At 38.2% G+C, this 19,259-nt stretch overlaps 1 protein-coding gene across 1 annotated transcript in view; it reads left to right on the top strand.

Annotated features, from left to right (window-relative positions):
- The window catches only part of Ptprq (protein tyrosine phosphatase receptor type Q), a 188,705-nt gene that overhangs the window by 166,597 nt on the left and 2,849 nt on the right, over positions 1–19,259 (top strand). The window contains exons 38-43 of the mRNA XM_021205432.1: positions 1,202–1,292; positions 5,787–5,863; positions 13,593–13,727; positions 13,917–14,042; positions 15,307–15,455; positions 16,055–16,190. Of these exons, the coding sequence (XP_021061091.1) occupies positions 1,202–1,292; positions 5,787–5,863; positions 13,593–13,727; positions 13,917–14,042; positions 15,307–15,455; positions 16,055–16,190 (714 nt within the window). The remainder of the gene's footprint in view (positions 1–1,201; positions 1,293–5,786; positions 5,864–13,592; positions 13,728–13,916; positions 14,043–15,306; positions 15,456–16,054; positions 16,191–19,259) is intronic.

Raw genomic sequence — 19,259 nt, forward strand, 5'->3', positions numbered from 1 at the left:
CTCTCTCTCTCTCTCTCGTCAGAAGAATAGAGAAAGGAGAATTCTTGAATAAAAAATAATCTATAATTTCATTCAAATGGAAAAGCATGTTTAATTTCTTTACATCACCTGAAATAGTCTTATGAGTAGCCATCATCTGTCCTACAAATAATCCACACAAGTTCTCACACCAGCCTCCTTAAAGATGCTTGCATGAGAAAGAGCAAGATAGAGTGCAGCATTTTTCTCTCAAATGCCAACAGGAGGTCTCCCTGACCCTTCGTCTGGCTCTGATCATTCTAAATCTCACCTTTACATTCCATTATCAATTTAACAAGGCCAACTGAGTGCAGTATTGACCTTTGACATTGTCTCAAACTGGCCAGGGTAGCGCCAATTAATAGGCATGAAATCACACTGTCTGGGGAGAAAAAACAAAAAATAAATCATTCAACTCCCTTTTTCCCTCTAAAGGGGTATTAACATATTAAAGAAGAGTTGTGTACATCTGATGAAGCCATGGGTAGCATGTGGCCACTTAGTGCAGTCAAGAGTTCAATGAAATTATCTCAAGGGAGAGTCATAGTCTAACTGATAAAAATCACTTGGAATAGTAATGGGGACATTTAGGGAAAATCTTTACCATTCATTTGACCTTGTTCCTATATCTATGATAGGAGTTCTTAATTAAAAATTAAAAATGTGGCCTCTTCAGTAGAGATTGCACACCAGAATTCAATGTCCAGTACCAAATACACAAAATTAAAAAATAATTTTAAATAATCTATGGCTGAAATGATAACTCAGTAGACTATCCCTGCAAACATCGAAACCTGAATTGGATACCTAGAACTTATGTCAAAAGTTGCCCATGGTGGCAGGTATTTATAATCCCCAACCTTGGGAAGGTGGGCAGAGATATGTCCCCAAGGCTAGCTGGCCAGACTTGCCTCAGTCTTAGCAAGTTTCAGTCCAAAGAGAATTTTAATAAAATAAAATTGGTCTATGGCACCTGGAAAATGACACCCAAGGTTGTCCTCTATCCTGTAACATGTAGATGAACACACACGTATGAACACACACACACACACACACACACACACACACACACACACACACACACACACTAAACAACTGAAGGGTTTAGAAGAAAAGAAATTGGGTTTTAGTGGGCAGAATTTTATATTTACCAAGTTTAAACTTTGCGATTTTTTTTCCATAGGAATTACCAAAATTTCTTCAAGATCTCTCCTCAACTGATGCTGATCTCCCTTGGAACAGAGCAAAAAATCGCTTTCCCAACATAAAACCATGTAGGTGCAGTTCTCTTTTATAGCCTGACTATGAAGTATTCAAAAGTGGCCACCATCTTAATGCTTTGCGTTTATTTAATGTTTTCTTACACATTTCATTGAATTACAATAGTATAGTTCATTAATGGTGACTTTCAAGTTGTATCACATTTGCTTTGTTCTTAATTACTAAACTTAATTTACATGGTTTCCAGTTTGTTCACCCAAGTTTCCTTTATGCAGGTGCAAGAAACTGTAGATCAACCTGCTTTTCAGCTTTGTAATTTAACCCCTTTAACATCTTCCTATAGAGCATGGCTCAAACAGAAGGGAAATTAACACTTAGCTTTGTATATTAGCTTTCCTTAGGAGAATAGTGGTTTTCTGGAACATAAAAATGCCTTGCAAAATGCGAGTTGGTGATCAGAGTCAACATCTGTTGACTGGAATTCTTTTCTGCAGAGAGGCAGAGGTGCACCTTGCTGTAGGACCACTCCACTTTTCAATTCAAGTAAACAAACAGTATTTATTTTTTTTAAGAATTGACAATGGCTCATAAAGGAATATTTGATATCCCTGTATTTCTAATATATCTGTTGTGGTCTTTCAAGAATGACTCACCAGTTGATGGAATTCCAATCCAAAGCATTTTATATTAAGAAATTAAGAATTGTGATGCTCTGAAACTTATTCCAGTATACACTGGGACACAAGGTGATTCAGCCTTGTAATCTCAAGTGACTGGAAGGCTTGAGAATGAAGACTGAAAGTTCAAGAACAGTCTTCTCTACCTAAGGAATTCAAGAGAGACCCAAGCAACTTACTCAGACCCTACCTTTATTTCTAAAATGGTCTTACAAAGAACTGGGAAAGTAGTTCATTGATAGAAGGTTTCGAAACATGCATATACCTAGTGCTGCAATAAAAACGAACAAGAAGCCAGGCGTGGTGGCACACGTCTTTAATTCCAGCACTTGGGAGGCAGAGGCAGGTGGATTTCTGAGTTCAAGGCCAGGCTGGTCTACAGAGTGAGTTCCAGGACAGCCAGGGCTACACAGAGAAACCCTGTCTCAAAACAAAAACAAAAACAAAACAAAACAAAACAAAACAACAACAACAACAAAAAAAACAAACAAGCAATTACATAAATAAATAAACATATTAAAGAAATTCCTATAGGTCTTGAAAAATGCTAGTTTAGAGGAGACTATAACCCCATAAGTAATTTAAACGGGAAAAAAAAAAAAAAAAAAAAACAGAACACAGGGTGATACTAAAGGGTAAATTATTCAGAAAGGCAACCAGATTTAGAGGTCTGTGATGTCAGAGGCTATGACCCACACAACCTTGCAGTGCCCAGAAAGTAGAATAGAAAGAAGAACAAATAGCATTAACTCCTGGAGATTCTTTCTGCAACAAAATAAATCATAAGGAAATGACTTCAGCAGCAAGACGAGAAACCTGTTGGGTGACAAGTACCGTATATGACTGATAGTCTCTAAATGTCTGAAGTCATGACCTTTCTCAGCATGCCTTCTATTCTAACTTTAAGAACATTAACTTCTGTTGGACACACATTAAGCTTAAGTGGGGATACCCATGTTGCTATATGTTTCCACTAAATTTCTTCGAGACTGCTTGCAGCATGCTTATCGAAGTAGCACTCTTTGTAAATAAATATTATATTCTTATCAAAAGGCCATTACCATGAGTTCACTAGTGTTGAGGTCTAGTTCCATTATGAGGGACTGATTTGCAATGTGTCAACACATGTAAAGTAACTCAAATAAGTCTAAATAATCTCTAAGGTGTTTTGAACTTGAAGTATGAAAATTTGAGTTCTTGAGTTCTATTGTTTCATCCATTTGCAATGAGGTCTTGATTAATTATCCCCATTCTGTCTGAAAGAAAATTTAGTCCATATTCATATTACTTTTATGACGAGAGAGGACAAGAGTGGCTTCCTGGGAAGTAATTCTCTTTTGTGGCTGTCTCTCTTTGTGACCACCAACAAACCACTTGACTGTCTGTTCCTCCTAAGACCATCAGAAGATTCAGAAAAATCATCACTTAAGTCACCTTATCCACTACTACACCACATGAAGCATTCAGCCCTCATGGCGTGTAATCAATAGATCATTTTCTTTTCAATGCTCATAACTTTCTGAGTGGATAGGACTGTGATACCTCCTGGGGCACTAAATTCTGAAGACAGCAATTTTCCATCCCTCACTAGAGCTAGAAGTCCATTTGTAATGTCACAGTCATGTCTGTAGGAAGGACAGCATATTTTCATACACAAGCCCAGTCAGAGACAGTCACACAAACAAGATTCGTGGTTATGTGTTGCCATTGGGCTTGCATGCAAAACATAAAACTGGATGATTGTGTCTTTCCTTGAAGTGAATGAAAATATTTCAATAGAGTCTGGAGTTTTGCTTGAGCCAGCTTTGGGTACTGTTGTTTTTCCCCAGAGTAATGTCAGAAGGAGAATTTCAAATATCACAGTGCCTTTTGGAAGATATTAGTTTACAGGGCTTTGGGATTCTAGAATTAGCAGCAAATACTTGCAGACATGATTTCCAAATCTCTGTCTGACAGGACACTATGACCTTAATCTCCAAATACCATGAGAAAAGGTTTAGCATGCTATGAACTCAGTTCATTATAAGCAATCATATTAAGTGAACAGCATCACAATGGCTTCCCTATGTGGAGTACAAAGCTAATCATAAAAGCTCAGTCTCACTGACACACAGATAATTTGCAGAAATTTGTTTAAACGTGAGGAGTCTCTAGATCGAAATGCATTGGTCATAACTTCTCACAATATAACTAAAACATTTTTAACAATTAATATTGGTATCTACTGGTATATGCTTTAAGTTGGAGAACTTGAGAAAAGTCCAAAATATTTCCTGGAAGCCTTCACATTTCTTCAAGAGAGTTAAACAAAGTAAGTATGATAACTGCATAGAACAGTTGATGCCAGTAACAATCAGAGAAGCTAAGTGGTTCACTCAAGTCTCCTCTGTATGGCTACACACCCAATCCTCTTCTTAGTTTTCCTCAATGAAGACAACAAAGCCCTACAGCTTTCCTTATACCCCCAGAATCTGGCAAAGACTAAGTATGTACTGGTCCCTTAGCTGCACAACCCCTGAATCATTCAGTCAAAGATATTTTGAGATTCCCATGTTTGAAGTTATCAGTAGACTTTACAGGTATAAAATTAACTTGGTAGTCACCCCCAAGAAAATTTCTGGTATTCCTTTTGAAAAAGCATCACAGGGCACAGTGATGACATTTCTTTAAAATAGTCTGGAGAATAACTTGAAATGTTATATGAAAGAAAGAGTAGGCAAAGTATGTGAGAGAAATGGTTTAAAACTAGACCTAAATATATAATCTAGTATATGATGTAATATTTTAAATTAAAGAGAAATGAATGGTATATTTTTAGATTTATTTATTTATTATATGTAAGTACAGTACATTGTAGCTGTCTTCAGACACTCCAGGAGAGGGTGCCAGATCTTGTTACGGATGGTTATGAGCCACCATGTGGTTGCTGGGATTTGAACTCCGAACCGTCGGAAGAGCAGTCGGGTGCTCTTACCCACTGAGCCATCTCACCAGCCCCGAATGGTATTTTTTTAAATGGGACTATTATGTTCCAGATTATAATAAATAATAAAGGTAAACCTATATTTTCCCTTCCTAAAAACAAGAAAACTGAGTACAAGAAACACCAAAATACTAAAATGTAAATTAGAAAAATTCATTCAAGTTTCTGGAGAGTCTTTGGATGAACTTGTAAAAAATATAAATATTAGTATAATGAACAACAGAAATAAATAGCAAGTAATCCAGAAAGCCTAATTTAAAAAATCAAAATTTGGTTATAATAAAATAAATATTTAATAGACTGTTATGTCGATGCAAAAATCTGCTTATAGCCTTAGCGTACAATTTGTAAAGGGAAAATATGAAAATGTTGTATCTTTCAAGATATGAAAGCAGTACCTGTGGATCTGGGGATTTTGTTCGTGGCAATATGTTGTACAAATGCAGTTTTCCAGCCATGTTATAAGCTTCATTATGTTTTCCAGTATTTTGAATAACAAGTGGGATTAGTTTAAGCCATAATTAAATAGGTGTGCTATATTAAAAAGTCTATATGTCATTTTAAGAGCACAATCTAAATATATTTATGATTATTTAGAAAGATTAAGTAAATAAAAATGTTTCAGAGTAGAGAATGTGGCATGTAATATTTGTAGTTAATTTTATAATAATGTGTGTGGGAATTTTATAAGTATATCCATGATCTTGTTAATTGATATTTTGGTGTAATAAAAATATTGGGACAGGAGGGAGTATTTTTTAAAATGTCATACTCATATATGAGTTGGGATTATTAGGTTGTGAACTTTTATATTATGTTCACGGTATACAGGTCTTGGGAATTTAAAAATCCAATTATGGTTTCCTTTCCTTTTTTTTTTTTCTCAGACAATAATAACAGAGTGAAGCTGATCGCTGATGTAAGCATCCCGGGGTCCGATTACATTAATGCCAGCTATGTTTCTGTGAGTTACAATTTTCATAGATAATATGTTTTGATAGAGGATGAATCCTAAATATTTCAGATCTTTAAGACAGCAAATTCATTTAGACATCGTGGCATGGAAAAATGGTGTTTTCCCAATCGCAACCTGAGGCACATGTTATTTCAGAGATGGGGGTTAGACAGGCTTTTGATTAATCATGTATTGCACTAGTTCCGTGCAGGCAGAAAATTTCTTCCTCTTACTGTACCTGATCTTTGCACCATTTTACATGCTTGGTTAATATATTCTCCAAACACAAGGTCAGCTAATCTCTCTGTCAGCGACACATCAGTCAAACAGACAGTCATGCTCATAGAGTGTAAAAACTTGTTATATACCTTTCCCTGTGAGATATGAGGTCCATCAAAGGAATGATCATGATGTAATATGTATACTTCATGTAGCCACTTGGTAAACATGAGTGGATCCACATGGAGACAATTGTAATGTACTCAGTGTAGTCTCTTGCAAAACAGAAGTGATAAATTCTTACTAAGCCAGACTGAAGATGGAATGAAGCCAATTTGTTCTCAGGTCCTCTTTTTCACAACTGTTTTTTTTTTTTTTTTTTTTTTTTTTTTTCCCTTTACGGTCAATAGTGGTCAATAGTGTTCACCATGCTGGGTACTCAGAAATCTCTATTTCATCAAGGACCTCAGCTTGGCTGACACATTCTTACATTTTGAGAGTGGAAAGAGCACATTTAGTCCTTTAATGAGACATTCACCTCAGAACGTTTTCTAAATACCAGTAGAAGTTAATTGTTAGTGTCTCCAGGGTCAATTCATTAATTTTTCTCCCAAAGGAGATGACTTCATCTCTAAACAACTCTATTATGTGATTTCAAGGTAGTCCCTTTATGTTTTCTCCTACTGGCTTCAGTAGGAAATGGCTTAATCATTATTGTCTTATGAGCCTACAGATACTGGAAGATTTTCTCTGCTTTGCCCACTTTCCAGTTTTATATTATTTTCCTATTCCTAGGTATTTTCCTACTCACTGAACTGTTACTTCCTTCAATTTATTCCAGTTTATTTGAGGATATTCTACAATACTCTATATTTTGCCTTGCATACTATACTTTATTTATTGTTTCTAAGCTTTTGTGAAGTTGTATATGTGTAGATTATATAGTAATTCTTTACTAGTCAATAGTAACTCTAAAATTACAATCATATATTGGGTCCTACTGTCAAGGGACTAAATAATGAAGAAGCAAAGACTTCTCTACATAGCATTTAAGAGAGGGTCTAGAGAAGGTATGGATTGCATTCAATTTTGAAGTAGATCTTTAGGTCTTTATTCAAATGACCATGAGTATACTATTGCAAGGTTTTATTCATTTATCAAATAATTGAGTCCTTGTGATATGAAATTCTTCTCTCAATCGTATACTGACGTTCTATGCTTACTAATTTTAACTGTAGACTAGGCCTTATACCCCTGGTCATCAGTGTATATCTTATAGCTGTTAGCGTGGTATTTTTGTGGAACTCCTAGCAGTGGGAACAGGAATGTCTCTGACTCTTACATATTCTTGGGAATCTTTTTCTCTTATTGGGTTGCCGTGTATAGCTTCTATATAAGGGCTTTTACTTTGCATTCTTTTTTTTTTTTAAGATTTTATTTATTTATTATATGTAAGTACACTGTAGCAGTCTTCAGACTTTCCAGGTCTCGTTAAGGATGGTTTGAGCCACCATGTGGTTGCTGGGATTTGAACTCTGCACCTTTGGAAGAGCAGTTGGGTGCTCTTACCCACTGAGCCATCTCACCAGCCCCCTTGCTTTGCATTCTTGTATCTGCTTTTGTCATATTTGGTTCTTGTCTCTTGGAGGTTGGCTCCTTTCTGAAGAGGAGGAGGAGTGGATCTGGAGAGAAGGAAGTTCCAGGGGGCAGAGCTGGGAGGAATAGAGGGAGGAAAGACTGTGGTTGGGATGTGTTGTGTGAGACAAGAATCTAATTTGAATTTAAAAGAAAAAAATATAAGAAGGGAAACCAGGGAGTTCTAGTAAGCATGGCAGAAACATACAGATCACATAGCAGAGCAATATTTATAAAATGCTAATGTTCTCTCTAAATATTATAGTTGTCAGTACACAAGTATTAGCAAATGATAAGATGGTTTAAGTATGGACTGGCGAGATGACTCAGTAGTTAAGAGCTCCTATGTTTCTTACATAAGACTCAGGTTCTTTTCCAGCAGCCATGACAGTCTCCTCTGGGACTGGAATGCACAATGTGCATATACTCAAAGCACTTATATACACAAAACATATAATATATATATATATATATATATATATATATATATATATATATATATATATATATGTGTGTGTGTGTGTGTGTGTGTGTGTGTGTGTGAAAAATATATTTTAAAGAAAAGATTGTTTAAGCAATCTTTTGCTTAACTAGGAAGCCTAGTTTATTATAACATATTCTGTTATAATAAGGTGATGTTAAAATATATGAAATCCTGTAAAAAGAAAAATTCCTGTGACTTACATAGCAATCAGGAACAGGTGAAGGAACTTAATGTGAAAGCAGGTCTATATGTGCATTGTGCAAGTATATGGCATTGCTAATACTTGCCAGGAATATATCCATTACTGGAGATACCAGAACAAAGACAAATACATAGCCATGATGCCATGATATTCCTCACGTCTTCACCTCCAAACTGGGGCTTCCTTTATCTCAGAAAACATGTGACACTTCAGTTCTGTTTTTACGCTTCAAAGTTGATGAAGCATACTGAAGAGCAAGAGACAGAGGCCAGAATGGTCTTAAATGTCAATTCCTTGGATCTGGGAGCCAAGGGAAGAAGACTAAAGGTGGCGAAATAATTTGTCTGTGTGAAGGACAGCAGGCTCCAGGAAAGGACAGGTAGGAGCAGGTGACATTTAGGAGTTATTTAAAACCAGGATCTATCACTGGACACATGTGACAGTACATACCCAAGTTCCTCTGTCCTGGTCCAGGCTGGGGAATTGTGTTTCTTTTTCCAGGACTTAGTGACAGGCCATAAAATTTTGATAAAAGGTGTACTGTGAGAAAGGAAGGAGATGAGAGACTGCAGTCTCATAGGCAGCTAATTGTACCAATATAACTAGAAAGAGTTCTGTGGGACCAATGGTAAAATGGCATCTTGGGGACAATAGGAAGGATCTGCTGCCAATCATGGAAACCAGGAATTCTCCATCAACAGCTTTTAATCCACATTTGCATGTGTGTGCATTATTAAGAATAACATGTTACATTTGGAGTTACTAAGAGGGATTAAATAATTTGTTGGCAATAGTTAAATTACTTTTTTGACATGTTCTACGATGTGTGGAACTTAAGCCACAGTGAGCAAATAGATTCACTAATGTGGGCACTTCTAATGAAGTAGGTGAGACTATTGTGCATGTTCTTCAGAACATGGGTAGGCCTTCTTTCTCTGTCCTTCTATGTCTGTGACCCTAGGCACTCCAAAATTCTGTATCTATAAATGAGGAACAATCCCATAGGAAGACTCACAGTGTCAACTAACCTGGACCCCCGGGAGCTCCCAGAGACTGAACCACCAACCAAAGAGCATATGCTGGCTGGTCCTTGACCCCAGGCACATATGTAACCGAGGACAGCCTGGTCTGGTCTCAGTGGGAGAGGGTGTGCCTAATCCTGTAGAGACTTGATGCCCCAGAGAAGTAGGCTGCCTGGATCTGGAGTGGCGGGGGGGGGCACTCTCTCAAAGGTTAAGGTGGGGGTATGGGGAAAGAACTCTGGGGAGGGGGAACTGCGAGGGCAGGGGGCAACATTAGGGATGTAAATAAATACAATATTTAATTTTGAAAAACACTAAAACAGCTGCAGGTTTAAAGAAGTTAATGTGTGCACGTGACTAATCACACCAGAAGCACCTAATGAATGCATGTTACTTTGACTGAAGTGGGTATTTACTTACAGTCCACATTATACTTCTTGACTAGTAACCCCAGGCAAATCTTAGAAACCAACTTAAGGGTAGCCATAAAACCTGCCCTGTACAGTCAATAATGATGATGAGCCCTGAACTACACAATGAAACTTAGACTTTATTTCTTCTTCTTTTTTAAAAGATTTTTTTTTTTCATTTATGAGTACACTGTTGAGGGCACGAGGGCCCATCACAGATGGTTGTGAGTCACCATTTGGTTACAGGGAATTGAACTCAAGACCTCTGGAAGAGCAAGCAGCCAGTCTCTTCACCGCTGAGCCATCTCCCCAGCCCAGACTTTATTATACATCGTTAAAACCAGTTAAACTGTATATTCCAATTTGGGGAAAGCTTTCTAGCTAATAGGTTTCTTCTCAGAGGAAGTGAATTTTATACGCCATTATGTAAAACAAGCAGCTAAATTAGTAGAAAGAAACAGAGAGCTTCCACAACTCTAATAAGATGTGAGGGAAGTGTCTCGAGCATTTCCCATTGGGCAACAGCTTTTCCCATCTCCTTAGTATTCATTGAGCTGCCTCAACCAGAAACAAACAAAGAAAAAGGCATAAATCTACTTGTCCTCTTTGAAAAGCAAGGAGCAAAATGTGGATGACTTAGTGTGATTTCTTCTTTTTTTTGTAAACACTTAACTAAAACTTTTAAAGGAATAATACTATTTTTATGTATTTATGCTTGACCTTTTGCAGAATGGAGTATAATTCATAGTGTGTGATACTAATTAGTATCCAACCTAGTTCCCCGCTAAGGATACCTCCTTCCAAACCTATGTCCTCACCCACACTCACTAAACATAAAGGACTAAGCTGCCTCATTCTTCGCTGCCTATGCCTCCCCCTCCTCACTGAATCTACTAACTTGAGTCTGTGATATCAAGTACAAGACACAGTATCTGTGCTGTGGATTGCCCTAGTGCTGTTTGTATTTTGATGCTAATTCTGCTTCCTGAAGAGGGGCAGATTTTGTACTTAGGTGATTCCATGTGAACCTTCTCCCCATTTTTACTGGTCAAATAAAGGCTACAGCCTGTGATTGGGCAACGGAAGGGAGAGGTGGGGCAGCATGTTTTAGAGAAGGAGAGAGGAAAGATAGAGACAGAGGGGCAGAGAGAGGAAAAGATAGAGGAAGAGGAGGTGGAAGATGGAACAGAACCATGTGTCCTGGAGGAGCCTCAAGTAGCAAGGGATCTCATAGCTGGGGAATAGAGTAGTGTAGTGGTAGATCTGCCCAGTCTAGGTGTGCAGTTTTTAAATATTAAATATGTTCTTTGCACAGGCATTTTGGGGTTGAAGATTTACCAATACGAATCTGGCTGGTATTAAATATTAAGGCTGCCTGGTGTTTTCAATTTGCGACAACTTAGGTGGGCAAGAGAGGGCGAATTAGCATCAAAATACAAGCAGCACCAGGGCAATCCACATTGGTGGTTGATGTAGCCCACCCCCGGGGTGGTCAGTCCAGCTCTAGCTCCAGCTATTCTCAGGAAGGACAAATTCAGGTAGCTTAGCAAGCCAGCCACAGGAACCAGGGCCAGAAGGCCGGGCAAGGAGGAAAGGGCCACTATTGATTCTAGAGCCTAGCCAGAGCATTTTTAAAATTACACGTATCATATCTGCTTCTTTTTGTTTTACTGGTACCTCAATGATTCTTAGATTTAAATCCAGGGGTGCTGATGCTCTCCCAACACCACCCCTCCCCTAACTCTTGGTGATCTCAAAATCCATTCCGAACGTTGATTTACTGCCACGATCTCTCCCAGTGGCTTGCCCTCTGGTTGACATCATCACAATGTTCACAGCACAGACCTGTTCTCGCCCCGCAGTGCAGCCTCTCCACAATCTTCCACATCTTTCTTCCCACCTCACTGGAACTTGACAGCTCCCCCTCTCTACTGTAACCTCTAACGCATAAATCTTCTCGGAATTTCAGTCTTTTCCATTCCAACCAATACTTCACCTTCTTCTGAAGTTTATACTTCACATTCCATTATTTTGTTCCTTCCGTCTTCTATTTCTTTAGTGATCTCTCTTCTTCTCTCTGTCTTGATAATTATCCCATCACGTGTATAGAAAACTCTGAGTTTTCAATTCCACTAGACAGGATTGGGGAAATATTCATGACCACACCCACTTTAACCAGAGTTTTTCAACCACGCCACAGTTCACTAATCCATTCAAGTCCCCACTCTCAGGATTTCTTCATTCTTTCACTCAGCTCCAAGGCCTGTCCCACGTGTCCACCTAAATCTGATGGCGATACCATTTCCCTGATACAATGGGCACAATGAAAAAACTGCCTGCAATTCTTCCTCTGCATCTATAGACTTACTCTTTTTGCCATAGCCAAGATAAACCACACTAGACTCTAATCGGCCCATTGTCTTTCTCTCTTTTGAACCATTAGTGTTATTCTTTGAGACACTAAGCAACCATATTGTGAATCTTATAATATGAAATTTCATATTACATCTGACAAAAGAAATATTATAATTTTATATCAGAGCTTTCAATTTTCATATTCATCCTGTTGTAGCCTTCTTCTGTTAAATTGTTTTAACTTTTTAATTTTATGTCCATATGTATTTATGTGCATGCCTGTGTTGGGGTGGCTGCTTATGGTAGCCAGAAGAGGCCTCGAATACCTTGGAGCTTGAGTTATAGGTGCTTGTGAGCAGTACAAGTGATGTGGGTGTTAGAAACAAAACCTTCTGGATGATTAAAAAGCTTTCTTAACTGTTGAGACATCTCTCCAGCCTCCATTCCCACCTCATTTGTTTTTGAGACAAGGCTTCTTGTGCATTAGGATGGCCTGGAACTCGCTGGATAACAGTGGTAACTCCTGATCCTCCTGCCTCCGCACCTCCAGTGCTGGGATTACACATCTACCCCATTATACTTTTTCCCTGTAGGTCTGTGCCCCATTCACACTCCAGTCTTCCATTCTGTGCTCATCCCCCATCCTTCTTCTGTAGCTATTCAGACTATTCAAATCATGCTTGATGCGAAGGAGGCTCAAACAAACAAACAAATACACACACAAACAAAATCCTGCTGTTTATGAGATCGCCGGCTAACTACTCAGGAAACTTTCACCTAATATCAGCTCATTTGCCCTTTCATTAAGTCTGTTGGAAGTTTGGACTCTCTCTCATCTATTGCACACTGATAGTCTCCCGTCAGCTTGACCTCCAGCCCTGGGAATGGGAAGGATCGAGATTATAATCCTTGAATTTACCATCTCCTCTTAAACTTGCATTCCTGATGTTCTCATCCATTCTGATGATTTTATATCATACTATCTTCCACTTAGAATGTCTTCCTAAATTCCAACTGCAGATGCCTAGTTGTATAGCATTCCAACTGGAATATCTAATAATTCAAATTTAATGTAGTCAATTTGAGTGACTGATTTTCCATATGCATTCCCTTATCTGTAAGCCTTCTTCTCCTTCTCTCCTTCCTCTGGAGATATTATTCAGTTCATCTGTTTATCTAATGCCCTATACGCAGTCTATTATCAAAGCACTAACACTACATTAAATTGGTTGTGGTTCTAGCTCATATTCAAATGTTGGAGTATCTAAGATTATTCACTATTCAAAGGTAGATAATACTTTTAAGTAATCACATCATTTTACAACTAACATATTTCTAGTATTACTCAAAAGTAAAAATATGTTACTTGAATGTAAATAATGATGCTTTGTGTGGAATTGCATCCTTCTAGGGATACTTATGTCCCAATGAGTTTATTGCCACCCAAGGCCCATTACCAGGAACAGTTGGAGATTTTTGGAGAATGGTGTGGGAAACAAGAGCGAAAACATTGGTAATGCTCACACAGTGTTTTGAGAAAGGACGGGTGAGTTCTATGACATTATCTTCAACCATGTGCTGTTTTATGACTATGTTGTTATTTGTGAATATTTCCACTAGTGCTGTGTATAGGTTATCAACTAAAACTGTGTACTATGCAGCCTCGACTTAGTAGCATTGATTATTGTAAAGAATATCACAGTGGATCATGACTGCTGATTTTCTCTGCATGTAGATCAGATGCCATCAGTATTGGCCAGAGGACAACAAGCCAGTGACAGTCTTTGGAGACATAGTGATTACAAAGCTTATGGAGGACATTCAGATCGACTGGACCATCAGGGATCTGAAAATTGAAAGGGTAAGATAAAATTTAAAAAAGAGAGAGAAAAAAGGAATATGATATAAAATATGACTGACTTAAATGTATAAAGTGAAATTAATACTTGAATTATCCCTTATTCATACACATATGTATTTGACCATGCTTTTTCATTGCTTTATAAATGTCTTGATTTGATGTACGCACTACAGTATACATGTTAATGTCTCATATTGAATCATGTGATTACAGTTTATATCAAACAATTAACATCAAACTCATAGGTTGAAACATAAGTAGGAAAAGGAAAAAATTATTGGAATACTGGGTTTCCTTTATGTGAGAAACTTTATTATTGAAGATAGCAGTTTTTCATAACATTCGTCTCTGAGTCCTAAAAACTTGAGGGTGTGTGTGTGTGTGTGTGTGTGTGTGTGTGTGTGTGTGTGATGTGTGGTTCATGTACTTATGTACAGATTTACATGTACTATGTGCACCGGTTCAGCCTGTACATGTAGGTACACAGGCTTGAGTATACAAATGGCCAGCGGTCAATGTTTCATTGGTTGTCACATTTATATTTCCAGAGACTCACACTGAACCTGGAGCATATCAACTTGTTTAGGCTGGGTGGCCAATGAGCTTCAGTGGTCCATTTGTGTCTGACACTGCCTGCCCACTGCCACAGTATTGGGTTTACAGAAATATGTCACCATGCCTGGCTATTCATGTGGATGCTGGGGACATGAAAGCTGTTTCTCATGTTCTCATGGCAGCCACCTCCTAGCCTCTTGATTTTCTTTTTAATCCAGAACAACCAGAGAAGAGATAGTACCAGCAACAACTGTCTTATTATGTAATTAACTCTTTACATAAGATCTTTCCTGTTCTAACACACTACTCAATTGTTTTATATAGATAATGTCTTTATGGACTTGTTTTATGTAAAAATTGTTTCAAATCTAAGCCCTGCAGAATTTCTTGCTACATTTCAGTATATTTTATGATTTACATCCAAATGTTTGAAGCTTTTTTACTGATACCATTCATACATAAATTTATATGCGTCTATAACACACAATATCTCCCCTTTCTTCTTTTGTTTTGCACTGGGTTGAACCCAGAGTCTTCTGTGTGCTAAGCAAAAACTCTGCCACTGTTCACTCTACCAGTAAAAGATTCCATTAGAAATCCTGTGAGCAGAATTTATGAAGTACCCCATGAATGCTAAGACATTGGTCACCTTTGTCCGGCCTATCCTTTTAACTCATGTTATCGTCCATTAATCTGCCAACTCGCCTAGCATGGAGACTGCATGACTGTCCGGCAGTGTAACTTCACCGGTTGGCCTGAGCATGGGGTTCCTGAAAACACCACCCCTCTAATTCACTTTGTGAAGTTGGTGCGAACAAGCAGAGCACACGACGCAACCCCTATGATTGTGCACTGCAGGTAAGTAACATGCTATAGAACTCACCAACGCTTGGAGTGCCCTACAATCTGATGAGGCCTTGTTATGTCATGAGATGGTTTCATTTTCTTATAGAAGATGGATTTCAATAGCTGATAGTTTCCAAGCATTTCGTTGGCTAGGATATACCAGACTGTAGCTTACGAAAAGTCCAAATGCTCGAAGAGTAATGACTGGTGCATGTGTCACAAGGCAAAGTTAAATCTCTATCAGCACAGTTTATTTTTTAAATCTAGGACGAGATGATGCTTTTCAGAGGTTTCCAAATTGTTTAAAAACTCTCAGCCCACCACTGGCATGTGTGTGTATATTTCTGATTACAAAAAAAAAAAACAAAAAAACAAAAAACAAAAAACAAAAAAACAACAACAACAAAAACCAAGCAACAGAACACAGCATCATCCTTTATGTAAACCTAGTTCTGATAAAAATCAATAACCAGAGAATCTCCATATATCAAGATAAGAAAAGAAACTTCTCAGGATGTATCTGTATCAGATATCATGACTGTCTATCTACACCATCAACATGACTCAGCCTTTGCTGACAAATGACCCCCACGATCTTGTTCTCATTGCAGCGCTGGGGTTGGAAGGACGGGAGTTTTCATTGCTCTGGACCACTTAACACAGCACATAAATGACCATGACTTTGTGGACATATATGGACTAGTAGCTGAACTGAGGAGTGAGAGAATGTGCATGGTACAGAACCTGGTAAGATACCTAAGCTGATGATCAATTCATGGTTGCCAGCTCTAGCCTTTGTACATGGGAGCATCTTTCTGACCCAGCCTGCATTCATCATGACAAACTGTTCTCCTCTAATATAAACATCAAGCGAGGGGAAGAGGGATAAGAGTATAGGAGAACTATGTGCCTGGGTACTTTCACTGACTGTACATCCTAATTAGTGCTGCTGGTGGGTGTGTAGAAAACAACTTACAACATGGTTTAGTATTTAACACTTAGTGACTTTGAAAAGTGTAGAAAATAAATTCAGAGGGATTTCTTCAAAAGGCGCTAAAGGCTATAGTTGGAAGAAAATGACTAAAATATTGACTTTAATGAGTTTGTGTATATTTCATTTGTATGAATTTATGACTGTTGCATATTAGTGTTAGGGATTATTGGAGTGTGTTATCAGCTGAATAAGTAGGGAATTTTTTTACTTACTACTTTGGATAAGATATCTATAATACAGATTTCTTTTGTCATTATTGAAGTACACAGCATAGTGGAAATGAGACCAATGTGCTCCTAGTAACATATCAGATCCTCTATAGAAACTGTTTTATGTAGTCTCTGTATAATCCTTATCTGTAGATCAGGGGCAGAAAACCAAGTATCAGGCTAGATTTCACTGGCTCTACTTTATATGCAAGGAAGCGGAAGTTCCCAGAAGGGAAGTGATACTTCAAGGGGTTAAAACCAAGACTCAAACTTCCATCTCTTTAACTAAAACCTACAAGTTGTTCCTGTCTAGTTCTTTTCACTTGACTGTACGCTGCATAAATACATAGATTTTTTTTTTCTACCATGTCAATGCAAAGGTCTTTTGCATCAATGTTTTCCAAAGTACAAGCCGAAATACAAGTGTTACCAAACTTACTAAGACCTGAGAAAGCAGAGTTGGTGCTAAATGTGAGAGAGGAACCGACTTTTGAATGTGGAATGTCTCAGAGTCCTTAGGCGAATGTGCATTGACAATATCAAAGGAAGTTTCGGGGTTTTTTTTGCAACATTTCTCATACTTGGCGTGCCTCTCAATACTTTTGGACTGCAGAGCTGTGATGCCATCCCGTGAAACATTCTCTGTTTTAGGGAGCTGATGCCATAGACTTCAGATGCCCAGTGCTTATTTGGGACAATGTTTTAACTACTTAAATCCAGCACAAATCATTTCTTTTTCGCAAATAAATTGTACAGCTATGTAAATTATACAGTGTAAGGAAAGTAAGAAGTTGGAAGACATGGAAGATCAAGGAGGGAGGGGACACTTCTCTAAAACTGATGCTAATCATTTGGGTTTCATATAAGTACATGCTTTCTTCAGAGAAACCGTATGGAGAAAAATTCCTTAAGCATACTTTTAGTAGTTACAATTTTTAAAAGGAGAAAAGAAGATGGATCAGCAGTTAAGAGCACTGGCCACTCTTCTAGAGGATTGGACTCAATTCTAAGCACCCACAGCCTTCTGTAACTCAAGTCGCAGAGAAGCCAACACCCTCTATGGCCTCCTCCAGCACTGCGCACACCTGGTGTGCAGACATACAGGCAGGAAACATCCATACGCATCAAATAAATAAAGGTTTAAAAAAAAAAAAAGGAGTGATGAGGTTTTCTGCATGCCCTATTATAGCATTAGTGTTCATGGTGCTGTTATTTCCACCTTGTGATATAGCACAGCATTGCCTTAGAAGCATGAAGAGCACCGAGCATCCACGCATATTTCTGCTCATTCACTGGAGCTTGCATGTAAACTATACATTTTAACCTCCAGTGCTTTTGTAGGACACCTTCACCGCCACTCCAATTTTGGAAGGATTAGCTAGCTAAAGTTAGATCATGCCCATGCCTGTCCCCTTGTGTGCTGACAGGGGACAAGCAGGCAGATTATCATTCTTCCCTCAAACTGCTTCAGAAACAGAAAACGACATGTGACGTGGGCGGAAACAGAAAACGACATGTGACACGGGCTGCCTTCATGAGTACGCTACCCAGATAGTCTAGAGATCCCCAAACTCAAAGGCTCCATTCATTTGGTTTAATTTTTACACCACTGATTAATTTGGATGAAACAACTTTTGACAAGTTTAATCCAAAGTCACTATTATTACATTGTTTAACACATTATAGACACAAAATTCCCACCACCGTTTCCTGCTCATGGATTTATTTTCTATAATTCGAAATTCTGTAATTCTAGAATGCCATCCTCGTTTTCTATAATTATTATTCACACACACACACACACACACACACACACACACACACACCCCTTCTGAGTCCAACTAGTGTTGCCTGTGTGAACATGGGGTTAGGGATAACCAATTAAACTAAACTTTGGCAATCTTAAGGATAGCTGGCTCTCTTTCCCTCTGCCGCCATTGACTGCCTGTAGCTCTTCAACTAGTAGTGGGGCCTCTCCCCCATCAATATAGGCAATGGTAAAAGACAGCACATGCATTTTATTGTAGGCCCCTACAAATCAGATGATTGCTCCTTATCTTGGGGTCTTATAAGGACTCCAATATCAGCCCAAACTCTTAGCCATGATAAAAACTCAATCTCCCACTTTATTTTAGTTTAAAAAAATAGAAATAAGGATAGAAAGAAAACTAACATTTTCTTCTCACATCCTTAAGGGTAAATACTGGCATCCAACAGCATTGACAGAATGAGTAGTTGGCTCTCTTGTCTAGGACAGAGTGGAACTGATTGTTTACTGGATTCCATCTTCAAACACTAAGAACTGACTCCCTCGCCAGACTTTGCAACTTTGTGGAAGTGACCTTTGTGAAGAGTGTTTAATGAAGAACACCAATTAAAATATTCCCAGCTCAGTACTTGATATATGTTATGAACTTCTTCAATCCCATTTGATAGCCAGCTGGAGTAAACTCGGGTTGGATAAGGGAATAGAACGTTCAAAGTTTCTTAGTCATTTAAATAGGATGTTTCAAAGTCAGAACGGAGCTCGGAATTGAGCTCTGATTTTTTTTTTTTTTTTTTTTTGGCTCTGAGACTTTAAGCTGTTTTGCTTTATCGAGCTTTATCATTTAT

Source organism: Mus pahari, chromosome 9 (genome assembly GCF_900095145.1).
Source record: "Mus pahari chromosome 9, PAHARI_EIJ_v1.1, whole genome shotgun sequence".
NCBI lineage: Eukaryota > Metazoa > Chordata > Mammalia > Rodentia > Muridae > Mus > Mus pahari.